Here is a 13,232-nt window from a genome sequence, read left to right on the forward strand (position 1 = left end):
CGGCAGACGTGAAAAGTTCAACCACGTACGCAACGTCGGGTTCGGGAACGACAAATCGCGAAATTTTGGTCATATCACTCTTCAGGTTCCTGTCGGATTGCAGCGATGCTGCTAGACGCTTTGGTAGAGCCTTTGAGGCCGCTCGCGGCCCGGGGTCTGTTTCAACTGGCTCTGGGACTGCTGGTATGTAAAAAAATCTTATCGGCCTTCTAGTCATCGTCAGATCATTGAAACTGATTCATGCTCCGATGTTGCAGCTTTTGGGGTCTCTCCTCATACTTCTCACCACAGTGATCTACCGTCTATGGATTCACGATCTTCGGAGATTTCCTGGTCCCAAGCTTGCGGCTGTGAGCCGCATCCCCTATCTCTGGCAGGGATATAACGGCAACCTGGTCGCCTGGGTCAGTCAACAGCACGAGCGATACGGAGAGATAGTTCGGATTGCACCGTACGAATTGAGCTTCACCAAGCCAGAAGGCTGGGACGAGATCTACGGGCATGCGACCCGTGGCCGAAAGCAAACGCAAAAGGATTTGCGGTTTCATAATGACAAAACCATGGGCGTAGTCCGCGACATCGTCCGAGCAAACGACGTGGATCACGCCCGCTACCGGCGAAACTTCTCCCACGCCTTTTCAGAGCGAGCCCTGAACGCGCAGAATCCTTTGATAATGAAGTATGTGGACTTGCTCATCTTCAAGCTGAAGAAAATCGCGTTGAGTCCAGATCCAAGGGTTGATATCGTACGATGGTACAACTTTACTTCCTTCGACATCATGAGCGACCTAACCTTTGGTGATCCATTGGGCCTGCTCGAGAGCGAGGAGTATGACGAGTTTGTCGTGCTGATGTTTGCTTCGGTAAAGGCTGAGATGATGCAAATGGTCTCTCGATATCTGAAATGGCTGAAGCCAATCGCCAAGATGCTGATCACTCAGGAGGCTATTGAGAAGCGAAAAAACCACTACGACTTTTTAAGAAGATCCGTCGATAAGAGACTAGCCCGACATAATCCCCGGCCAGATATTTGGGGCTTGGTAATCGAAGCAACCGGGGAAAAGAAAATGAACCTTGAAGAGATGTATGCCAACTCAAAATCCATCATGCTCGGAGGCACGGAAACCAGTGCAACGTCTCTCAGTGGGATAACTTATCTCTTGCTCACCAATCCCGTGGCGTACAAGACTTTGGTCGAGGAAGTCCGAAGTACTTTTCCAAGCGAACAGGACATAACCTCGACCAAGCTGCAGCAAATGCCCTACTTAAATGCATGCGTTGAGGAAGCCCTAAGGATGTACCCACCTGTTCCTGGTGGACTCCCTCGCATCGTGCCGCCCGAAGGTAGAGCGGTCTGTGGAGAGTGGATACCTGGAGATGTGAGTATTGTCATCATTGTGCCTTAATATTCTGATTGCGAAGTGAGAGCCACCCAGCTAATTACTTCAAACCCTCCAATAGGTCGTCGTGTCTGTACACCAGTACTCCACATACCGAAACCCAAAAAACTTCAAAGATCCCAATTCATTTCGGCCTGAGCGTTGGCTTAAGGATCCGGACTTTGCAGCGGACAGGAGAGACGCCTTGCAGCCCTTCTCGACGGGACCCCGAAATTGTGTTGGCATGAAGTAAGTCGAGGCTCTGCCACCCTTTCCCTCTTCGCAAGGAATTAAACTTCAGTTCGAGATCTGTGCCAGCGGCTTACGTTACTTAGTCTTGCGTACCACGAAATAAGGTTGATATTGGCCCGTGTAATGTGGAATTTTGACATGACCCTGTGCCCTGGGTCAGAGAATTTCCTTGACCAGAAAGTGTATCTCCTATGGGATAAGGGCCCCTTGGTGGTTGAGCTGAAACAGAGAAAGACCTGAAAGAAGTTCTGTTCATTCTCAAGCAGGTAAATCTCGGCGCTGGTCGCCTTGCATTGAACCTATTCGAAAGGCGACAGGGAGGTGTGTCTTCCCCTGATCAGAAAGGCGAGGCTTCCAGAAAGTTTGGATGGGTAGATTTGCGCCGACTTGAGAACGATTCAATGCAGCTGCCTTTGCACTCTACAGGTTCTTTGCGTATTGACAGCCATGAATGCTACTGTTGCGTCAAGTTGTTGAAATGAGAGGCTGGATATTGCATTCCCAGCCCCCAGGATCCCTAGATCGCTTGTATATAGAGGCGCTCTTCACCTCGAGAGAGAGGGAGGAATAATCAACCTTTTAACACAAGTATCATATTATCCCTCTCTGAATGAATTACCATAAATGAAGCCCAGTAGCCCAATCCTAGGTATCAATGCTATATTTAAAGATCTCGAAAACCAACTCGGCCTGGAAATCGGCTACTGCTATCTATAATTTCACAGCGCAGGATGCCCCCCATCTCTGAATGTCGGGATGGTCGGTGTCGAACAGCTTTACCTTCAAAGCGGCTTTTGGAGCCTTCATCATGGCAGTCCTCTCCAAGCTAGACACCACCCTCAGAATGGTTGGCAGCTTGTAATTTGACAGGCTTTGCTTGAGATCACGGCGGAATTCGCCAATTGTGTAGGTATCAGACTTCTGCAACAGACGCGTCCCATCAGCCATGCGTTCATCAGTGAATGGGACACAGCCTCCTGCAATGGAACCGTACTTACGTTCTTTAACACTATCGCGGCGGCAATACGTTGGCCGTACTCGACATCCTCAACACCAACGACCATGGCCTCTGCAACCTTTGGGAGCTTCGTGATTGCATTTTCGATATCAATAGCAGATATCTTGTAGCCTCCGGATTTTATAACTAGTAACGTCAGAACAAAGGAGACCATAATGAGAAATGAGGAGATCTCACTATCAATGGACGACCGACCAAGGATAAAGTATTTGTCCTTGACCCTTCGTGCGATGTCTCCAGTCTTGAAGTATCCTTCCTCGTTGAAGACTTTTTTGGTGGCTTCAGGATCATTCAGGTACTTTGCAAACATGTATGGACCCCGGACCAGGATTTCGCCCTCGTCTCCGTCGGAAAGTTTAACGTCAACTCCTGGTGTTTTAGTACCCACAGAGCCCTATCAGCCATCAGTTACGGCACAAACAAGAACAGTGCAGAGCTGGGAAGCATACTAAAGTGGCCTCGTCTCCAGGCCAACAACCAAATGTACTGCTGAATTCAGTACCTCCGTACCTTTCAAGAATCTGCCGGCCATTTGTGATTCGACGCCAGGTTTCAGCGACAACACGAGGGAGAGCCGATGTTGAGGAATGATAGTCTCGAATTTTCGAAAGGGCTAGGCTATAATTTTCCTTTTCTTTCTGGGGTAGCTGCTCGATTCGGGTGTTCCAGTGCTCAACCAGACGTACATACATAGTCGGAACCAGGCCTATGTGGTGATAATCTCCACTGATCAACCTTTTGAACACTCTTGCCGGGTCGAACGGTCCTGCCATAAATTCCACGCATCCACCAGCAAGAAGAACGGGCAGTGTATAGACAAAAAGGCCGGATCCATGATGCAGAGGCAGCAATTGCAGATTTATCGTCTTCTCTGAATACCCATGCTTCCTCATTAGATGCATTGAATACCCGTACACATTGTACCGACGCATCGCAGCCGCTTTTGGGTTCCCAGTGGAGCCAGACGTGAAGATAACAATTGCTGATTTGCTCTGGTCCGGTAGGCGACTCGCGGAGAAAACGATGGAGCTTGGCGCAATTATAGGAGATAGACAGTATTGAGTGGATGAGACTACCCTGAAGATCGACTCAAGATCTACGCTCTTTGAAAGCTTGGTTGCAGAATCGAGGTATTGGTTATTGACAAGAATACCACGTGCTCGGGAAATCTTTGCGATATAAGTTGCCTCCGGGATCGTCACTTGGGCATCTATAATTTCATTGTCAGAACAGATGTCTACTCCATTCCAGCCCCCAGATCTAGGCTATCATGGGTGGGATGTCGCGTGTGGGGACTCACTTAGAGGAACTGCAACGGCACCCAATGCAAGGACTGATAGAAAGGCGACCACAAATTCGTATCCTTCGGACCAGACACAAATGCAAACCTCGTGATCTGACCTCAGAAGCCCGATGGTGGTTGGGTGAAGCTGTGAGCAGAGTCCACTTACACAGCAGAGTACGTCGCTGAGAAGTTGCTTGTAGGTAACCCTGAATCCTCTGTCTTCATCCCTCACGGCCAAACTGTCGGTAGAGTATGCCCAGTGATGAATCGCATGGAAGAGATGCTCGTTGGGGAGGACATTAGGTCCTTCGTGCAATGGTATGAAATCTGTTGCATCAAAAGACCTATCTTCTTTTTCAGAGCGTGCCATGTTTGCTTTGCGTCTGTCTCGCGGATGAGGATGGCCTGATTTCGAAGAACAGGGACCGCAAGTATGCAGAATCATCGGCACAGTATAGATATCTTCACGTTATGCACCTTGCCAAGCGTGTGATACTCGAGCCTTTTCCCGGTATAAATAGCGTGATGTCGGTGTTCGGTTGCTTTGTCCTCGGAATTCCAAGCTGAGGTTGACTGGGTACGGAGATAAACTTTTTGCGCTATCCTATGTTCCCCATCTTTAAACACCTCGGTAAGCTGCGGGTGCCGGCCACTGAGACCCTGCGTCCCGACCACCACTTCCGATGGGCTAGAACTCGAGTATGTGGTCTACAAGCCCTATAAGTATTATATCGTGAAGTACGGCGTATTTCACATATAAATAGGCGCCAAGACTTGCGCGCCAAGATAGTAGCGTACAGTTCATTTCATACACCTCATTTCACTAACAAATCTTTTATCTTAGGGTTACGCAAGTATCACTCGTATCGCCTACGAATCGTACTCGATTATTGTTTGTAATTAGTTGGACAGATGATTTCTAAACTCATCTAAATTTTCAGCTTCAATTTCTCTCTCGTCGTTATGTCGCACGCGATTTCGTTACGACACAACTGACTATTCGCGTACAAGAGGCGCGTGAGAGCGAGAAAGAGCGCTGGCGGCAAATTCACGAGCCTCAGCACGTCTCAGAACTCACTCCATGGCTCCGTAATCGTCGATTCCCCCAACACTTAACTGAACTTGACGCCCATCTCATTCGAGACGCTATCGTCGTGCCCGCGAATCGCACGGACGACGTACGCTTATCGCTCGTGGTGGAATCTGTAGATCGAGTGCTTCGGCGCGCGTAGCACTCGTCGAGGATCTCTATCATATCGACGCAAAGATACTGAATACCTTCCAAGTCGGCACCGTTACGCAAGATCCATTCCAGCGACTCCAAAACGCTCGCTCCATTACGACGTATATCACGCTCTTTCAATCGATGATATGCTATTTTATTCGCGTGGTGGAGGGGTTTTTTGACAGTACGCTCTTTGAAATTACGCGCGAGCAGCGAACAGCACTCAATTCTATACTCGATCGTATTGCTATCTTCGAAACCAAGGCGTCTCGCACGAGTCACGCGAGCGATTCACTCGATACTAATATAGATGAAGAGAATGAAGAGAATAATGAGACGGTGAAGACTATATTTGTCACGGAGATTGACGAATATATATTTCAATTACTCGTCGCACTCATTAAGCATCGCACCGCGCGTACATTTGACAGCGCCATCACATCGTTTTGCGCCGTACGTGCGGCTAGCATTCATGGCGCCGGCGAAGCGGCGACGATTTCATGGCGCCCCGAGGGAGAGGTGAGTGGTATTTTCAGCAAATTAATATATTGCTGTCAACTCATCATTCTTCAACACGCCACTCATATCGCCGCGGCTGAGCATGCATCTGAGATCACCAACGCACTCGAAACGCTGGCGAGTCAGTGGATTCGAAGTCATAGTCGCGGACCCTTGAGTACCATGAATGATTGGCGACTCTATGCGATGCGCGTGGGTGCCACCACCGTTCCGCCCGCACTTGTCATATGGGACGCTGACGGCGAGAGTCTCACATATAACGACGTACGGTATGAGATATCCAATCTCGCCGACGAGATTATCTTCTGTCTCCGCGAGGCGCGGACGATTTTCATGCGAGACTTATTTGTGAACGCTGCGTGGGAGGACATTCCCACGTTCGATTTAATGACGTTGCAGGACAACTGGAGTAGTCGATTTCCAGGGTATTCATTCGTGGACGATACACGCAATGCTGCCACGCTCGAGCCATACCAAAATTGGCTCGTCGGGCGACTCACGCGCGATCCGGATGCGTTAGAAGGGGTTTTCGCATGCAACGACGATATGGCCCCGGTGAGTGAGTGGCGAGTTCGCAATACATTCGCCACGCAAATCAGCGCGCGGTCGAGCGCTTTCTCGAGTATCTTCTACCCGCAATCCACAAAGGCAGTGGCCAGCCCGCTCGACGTACCGAATTTCTCAGTCTTCGCTGGCGTAACGCATCCATGACGCCGCGAAATATTCGGCTTCATAGTGACTACGTTCTCTTTATTCTCGACTATCATAAAGCGCAAGTTCGTACGCACGCATCTCGCACTCTTGTTCGCTATCTATATCCCGCGGTCGCACAGCTTCTCATTCAATATCTTATACTCGTGCAACCGTTTTGCACGTTTCTCGCACAGGAGACGGAGATTCCGCGCCAGATTGGCGAGTATCTCTTCAGCAGTGATGTTCAGCCATGGCCCGAGGAGCGATTTACTCGAATCTTGACCCGCGTCAGACGACAGAGCATTGGACGCGCGGTCAACACGCACGCGTGGCGCCAGCTCTGCATTGCGATCGCCATTAAGCAATTTAGTGGGCGACAGTACGAGGCTGACGTCGACTTGCCCGGTAACGAGGATGACGAGTTGGCGGTGGAGAGCATGCGAATCGACGGTGTTACGCTACCGACATCATTTCACGCACAAGCGACTCACAGTACGCACACTGGTAATCGAGCATATGCTCTTTTTCTTTTGAGATTTTAAATTTTAGAATTTTTATTTCTTTTTAAGAACTTCCGACTCGATCGACTTTATATTCTTTACGCATACTTATTTTATGCGACTCGCGCACTTTACATTATCTATATATTTTCTTCATGAGAGTATATTAATTATTACTTAAATATTTATTTATATTTTGAGAAAACTTAACACTCACATCTCGAGACTTTTAGATTCGACATTCAATCGACTCAGCCACTTTACCCACTCACTCTTCTCTCGCGCCACGCATTCAAGACGCAGGTAGCTCGCGTACGACATCTCTTGTCTCTTCTCTCACTCGATCTGTTTATACTCACCCGTCTCTTTTTCACGACACCCGAGCGAAAGCGACCACGACCCCCGTCACTCGAGAATATATCGCCACCGATTCTTCAGCGAGTTCGACGCGAGACGCAGGGGCCGCGCCATCTTCAAGGATTTGGTCGTATTAACGTACTAAGTGCACTTCGACGTCTCTATCGCGACCCCGAGGCGCAATTTCGCACGGAACGACAGCGTGAAGCGGTTGAGAGTGTGGCGAGTCGCACGGGAGACGTGGTCGCGATTCTTCCAACCGGCGGGGGAAAGAGTCTCTTGTTTTTAGTGCCACTCTTTCTTCCCCGTGCTCGTACCACCATCGTCGTGGTCCCGCTTGTGGCACTGAAACAAGATATGGTCCGACCATGTTGGGAGGCGGAGATCGAGTTTAGCGTGTGGGAGGCGCGGGCGAATAGCGAGCGATTCGTCGGACTCCCGTTCAGCGCTACCACGTTGCACCACGTTCACAACGCAACGTTGTGAACAACTCTTGACTTCCAAAATAGGCTTAGCTTTTATAGGGAGCGCGCATGTTTCTCTAAGTAGCGGTGTGTGTTTATCTTCTGGTTTTGCAACTACAAGAGCTATGGACAACAGTGCTGACCTACCGCTGCAGCCCGCAGAGCCTAATATTGTAAGGCATAAAGGTGTTGATTACGAAAAATGTGGCCTCTTCTCAAAGAATCGTACGGGAAAGACGTCTTCTTGGTGGAGATTCGGTTCAGCCTATGCGAGAGTTGATCAACCGTCAGAGATTGCTGGCTGGATTTGTGGGACGTGTAAGAGCTTTGTGACAACCCCGAGGCAGGCAGTATGGCTTGTGAAAAGGCATATGACGGATGTTCATAAAGTCCAAGAGGAGGACTCTGAAGGGAGTAGTCAACAGGGAAGCAGCTTTTCAAGCGGCCAGCCAGCACCGGCAACGAAGTTCAAGTCGTTAACCTTTACAACCGACGTTAAGGCTTTTCAAGATACGCTACTACGATGGTGTATTGTCGATCATATTCCTTTTCAAAGGGTTGATTCGGAGAGGTTCAGACAGTTATTGAAGGTCTGTAATCCAGCTCTCACGGCCATTCCAATGGGGAGAACATCACTCAGGAACTGGGCAATGGAGGAGTTTGATATTGAAAAGGTAAAGGTCAAATCGACACTCCAACAGTCATATTCGAAGATTCATCTGTCCTTTGATATCTGGACGTCCCCGAATGGGTATGCTATCCTTGGTGTTATTGGACATGGAGTCTTTCGAACCTCGGAGGGATTTCATAACCAGGCAGTCCTTCTTGCCTTAAAAAGAATGCGATACCGCCACACTGGAAAGGATATCGCGTCGGTATTAATCGACGTGATTAAAGACTATGAGATTGAGAAGAAGTTAGGCGTCTTTATGAGCGACAACGTTTGGGAAAATGACCTTGCCACTAAATATACTTTGGAGGTTGTCGATCCAGCTGAAACGGATTTCTCTTCTCGTCGAGCTCGATGTGTTGGCCATATTATTAATCTAGCAGCCAAGGACTTTATGTTCGGTAAGAATGTTGATGCGTTTGAGTATGATATCGCGGGGGAAGATATGAATGAGAGGTTTGACTCCGTTAAAGCGAGGAAGGCACAGGACATCTGGCGAACGAAAGGTGCTATTGGAAAGCTACACAATATCGTTGTCTTTATTAAAGGGTCAGTACAGAGACGAGAGGCTTTTAGAAGAATAAAGGTTGGCGACGATGAGGTTGACGGTGAGGGAACCCTTATCAAAATTGGAGATATACACTAACCTCTCTATAGAGCTAATGCCTCTTCAAGATAATAGTACACGCTGGAACTCACACTTCGACTCTATTACACGAGCAATTAAGCTTCGCCATCGGATTGAAGCTTTCTCTTCGCAATACCGTCAAGAGATTCAACAAGATGTCCTTGGCGCCGATGATTGGACATATTTAGAGGAGATTCAGTTGGCTCTCGGACCATTTCATCGTACAACGAAAGAGCTTGAAAGTACCGCCGGTAACGGACGTCATGGGTCTATTTGGGAGTGGTTACCGACGATTGAGGCTCTCCTCTTTACTATGAAAGAGGGACAGAAGCGGGTAATAGCGAAGTACTATACCGCTCATCCTTTATCTATCGCTTATCAGAATGCATGGGAAAAACTCCACAAGTGGTACGAAGAGTCGGATAAATCACACACGATCTATGCGGCAGCAACCCTCTTCTCTCCGATGGCAAGAAAGGCGTACTTTGATCGGAATTGGGATCCTGAGTGGAGGGGTCAAATGCTAAAGGCTGTTCACGACTATTATCTCAAGAACTACCACAGCAAGCCACAAAATTCTCAAAGCAAGCAAACGAAGCCCGTTCCGAGCCCAATCGATGTCCAGCTTGGTCTGGCGTCGTATACCGAAGAAGGAGTTGATCAATATACTGCGTATATTGAGGGCGCGCCCTTTCAGTATAAGCTTGATATTCTCAATTGGTGGGCAACCGCTGGCCCTCCCGAGCTTCGGCAGATGGCTTTTGACCTCTTATCTATACCAGCAATGTCAGCAGAGGTGGAGCGGACGTTCTCGTCAGCTAAACGGCTGCTGACACCAGACCGTAACGCCCTTTCAGTCGAATCTCTCGAGACATACGAACTCCTGCGGAATTGGTGGCTTCGCGACATCGTTTTACAATCACAGAATCAGGCAGAGGAAGGATATTGATTACATAAGGTGGTGAACGAACGACAACGTTGTCACAACGTTGCGCAACGTTGGTTCGGCAGCGTGGTGAACAACGTTGCGTGGTGCAACGTGGTAGCGCTGCTCCCGTTGGTGTTTGGTCGGTGGAACAAGCAGTTCGACAGCCATTTCGACGATTTCTGGCGCAACTCGGCGCAACGCAACAACTCGATCGAATTGTGTTTGAGATAATGTGAGGCGTTCCCTTGACCTGCGCCGCAATATCGAGTTTCACTAGCGAGCAAAATTTACAGCACAGCAGATTACCTAGCTTACATTATCCTTCAGTCATGATCTGTCAAAACCAGTACGCATATGTCCGCGCGATCCTAGTCCAATCTAATGGTGCACAGCTTCTGGCAGCCTCCGTGCCTCACGATCGAGCTAGGGCCTTCTCAGAATAGAGCCCCGCAGTTCTGGAATGCTCCTGCTCCTGGAGGACCAGGCAGCGCTCCAAATAGGTCAGATCAGATCAGATCATCCCTCTGATCTGATCTGATCTTTAGTCAGCAGCGCATCATCTGATCTGATCTGATCTATCTGTAGATATCTATAGATCTGCCAAGGCTTAGGTAATTCTTAAGAGTACTCTCGCCAGAGGAGTTAACACCATTGAGCATGTTCACACACTAGCTAAACTTCGAGATGTTAGACTCTCTCTAGGTTATTAAGAGGCCCGTTCTTTCACTAGAATCTTAGATAGACCAGATATTCAAGGGTGAAGGCCGTTATACTCTGTCGTTATGTTAAAAGAATTATCTTAGTAAGACTAAATACCCTTTTGTATTTAGTAGATATTATAGGTATAGAAAAGAAGTCTAAAGCCATTTATAACATCGTGAGATATTTATTAACATGGTTATGTTACCATTCTAAAGACTTTCAGAAAGTATCCCGGATAGGATTTAAAGATTTAAAATAGTTATACTTATTTACTATAGATAACTAAACACGTAAAGATATAGGAGCTAAAAAGTTATCCTAATTATTAGGCTTATATAGAGCGCTATCTAGTTAAGCTAGCCCTATTAGTAAGGCTATATTATTAGGTTAATAATAATACTTATTATAGTGTTTTTATAGGCTATATTTAGCTATGTCTAGTCACTTAAGTTAATTATTATCCTTTTAATATTAGGTGAACTATACTTTATTTAGAGCTAGATATATTCACACTAATCTAAAGTAAGTACATAATTAATCTGTCTAATTATAGTACTTCTCTAGTTTAGACTATACATTATTAATGCTAGTGCGAAGATAATGTTTACTAGTACTAATAAGAATATCATTACTGGTTTCTTAGGTATTTAATAATAATAATAAGATAAAGAGTAACTATAAAACATTAATTAAAGAGCTATAGTATAGTTTATAACACTAAGAGGGCAGAACGTATCTCACTAGCTAGTGTTATACTACCTATTATGAGTTCTAAGTAATGATAACCTTTAACTATAGTTAAGCACTAGCCATAGACTCTTTAGCTAAAGAATCCATATTTATATTCTTATGAGAAGACAGTATATTCAATATATCTAATAGACCTAATGTTATGTATTTATCCTTAAGGCTTTCAAGATACTATAGAATTATCTCTATAAATAGTAATACTTCCTAGATCGCTCTATAATATCCTTATTATGCCTAACTCTAAAAGCGAATAGTATAGTTATATATTAGCTTTAGAATCTTAGCTAACTTTTCTAGCACTAACCAGTCTTCTTAGCTAAGCCAGTCTTTTTATAATAAGCCTACCTCGCCCTTCCTTACGTTAAGAACCTACACAAAAGCATTAATCTCCTATCTCTTCCTAAGTGCTCACCAAATTATTTATATATATAGAGTTTCACCTCATTATATTGTTATAAATAACGCCTAGGATTTTTAATTCTAGCGAAATCAGTTTATATTTAATGTCTTTAATAGTGGCGAGAGAGATACTCTTAAATAGCTCTCTACGCTATGATAAGGCCCTAATAAATGTTATGATATTCTGAAGTTTCCTAACTAGGCCTCTCTTTCGCTAGGCACTTAGATATTTATGCTCCTAATCTAAGGTAACATTAGTTATGTCCTCTAGCTCCAAAGTATTAGTGTTATAGCCAAACAAAAATAATTAGGCCATAAGATTTAAGACATAGCCCTAGCATTATAATTAGCGTTCACTAATTATATCATTAGTGAGATTAAGGTAAACCTTTTACATCATGTATTTTAGATAAGTATTATTAGATTTAGCGTTATTTATTATGAAGTAGCCTAAACAATCTTAAATATTAAACTTATTAATCACATTAAGAAGAGTTTCTATTATGTTCACTTTAGAGTGCGAACTAAAAAGATAGCGCAGAGTAATTAGCACAGTTTAATTATTAAAATCTTTATTAAGATAATAAGTAACTATAGCCATAAGTAATATATTATTATCTTCTAAGGTTCATATATTAAAGGAGAGATATATATTACTTTATACATAAGAATATAAATAATCCCTAATATCTTCCTTATTCTGCCCATATTTATATATAATCTATATCTATAGAGTGTCACTAGTGAGTACTATATTAAGATTATTATTTAAGCCTAATAAGTAAACCTTAACTAAGTGTTAAAAGCTATAGGCCTTAACTCCATTTAAAGGGATATTAGTGTTCACCACTTACTGTATAAGTATCTATTTAAAAAGAATATTTATGTCTATCATTATTAGTATATTATTAAGCTTTTACCCCTTAGTACTTAGAATTTACATTACTATCACATTATATAAGGGTAATGTTAATATCTCTAGACTAGGCCGCTTAATACTATGTTTAGCTAAGAGATAGCGTTCTGCATTACTAGTTATCCCTATATTATATAGTTAGTGACGTCCTTTTCGATCGCACTCAAAATAACTCTAGAATATACTACTCCGTTAGTTCTCCCTCATTTTGACTAGGTATAGCCTATAGTCACCGACCTAAGAGTAGCACCTTGTATTAGCTAGCTAACACACTCACTTCTTAAGAACATATTTCTTTCCCTAAATTAAAATACGTAGGAGGTTATTAACTATAAGCTTTTACTTAGGGAGATTAAATGCCTTAACTTACTTAGTAATTAAGATTAACTGATAACGAAAGAGTCTAGTATATAGAGATAGTGTTAATGTCTCCTAAGAGCTAGGAGTGACTAGCTATAATATTAAATTCGTAAATAATTTTAGATAAGCATTTAAGGTTAATGACCGCGGCACGAAAACTTAGAGGCTCGAAGTAATAAACACGTCT

The 13,232-nt window shown here is 44.9% G+C and overlaps 2 protein-coding genes across 3 annotated transcripts; one reads left to right on the forward strand and one right to left on the reverse strand.

The window, feature by feature from the left end:
* Positions 1 to 248: 248 nt before the first annotated feature.
* On the forward strand, positions 249 to 2,077 carry PV06_04150 (the record flags this gene model as incomplete). 2 transcript variants are annotated; one of them, XM_016405006.1, is made up of 3 exons in its annotated part: positions 249 to 1,379; positions 1,462 to 1,628; positions 1,715 to 2,077. In XM_016405006.1, the coding sequence occupies 3 exons, from the start codon at positions 249 to 251 to the stop codon at positions 1,869 to 1,871; spliced, it is 1,455 nt and encodes a 484-aa protein (XP_016266011.1). In that variant the 3' UTR covers positions 1,872 to 2,077. The 2 variants fall into 2 exon arrangements, with proteins under 2 accessions (XP_016266011.1, XP_016266012.1); XM_016405007.1 differs by lacking the exon at positions 1,715 to 2,077 and having other exon boundaries at positions 1,462 to 1,651.
* Positions 2,078 to 2,342: 265 nt separating this feature from the next.
* Positions 2,343 to 4,304, reverse strand: PV06_04151 (uncharacterized protein; the record flags this gene model as incomplete). Its single annotated transcript, XM_016405008.1, has 5 exons — positions 2,343 to 2,552; positions 2,630 to 2,775; positions 2,827 to 3,043; positions 3,099 to 3,859; positions 3,950 to 4,304. The coding sequence occupies 5 exons, from the start codon at positions 4,302 to 4,304 to the stop codon at positions 2,343 to 2,345; spliced, it is 1,689 nt and encodes a 562-aa protein (XP_016266013.1).
* Between the last annotated feature and the right edge of the window lie 8,928 nt (positions 4,305 to 13,232).

This window comes from Exophiala oligosperma, assembly GCF_000835515.1.
Source record: "Exophiala oligosperma strain CBS 72588 unplaced genomic scaffold supercont1.3, whole genome shotgun sequence".
NCBI lineage: Eukaryota > Fungi > Ascomycota > Eurotiomycetes > Chaetothyriales > Herpotrichiellaceae > Exophiala > Exophiala oligosperma.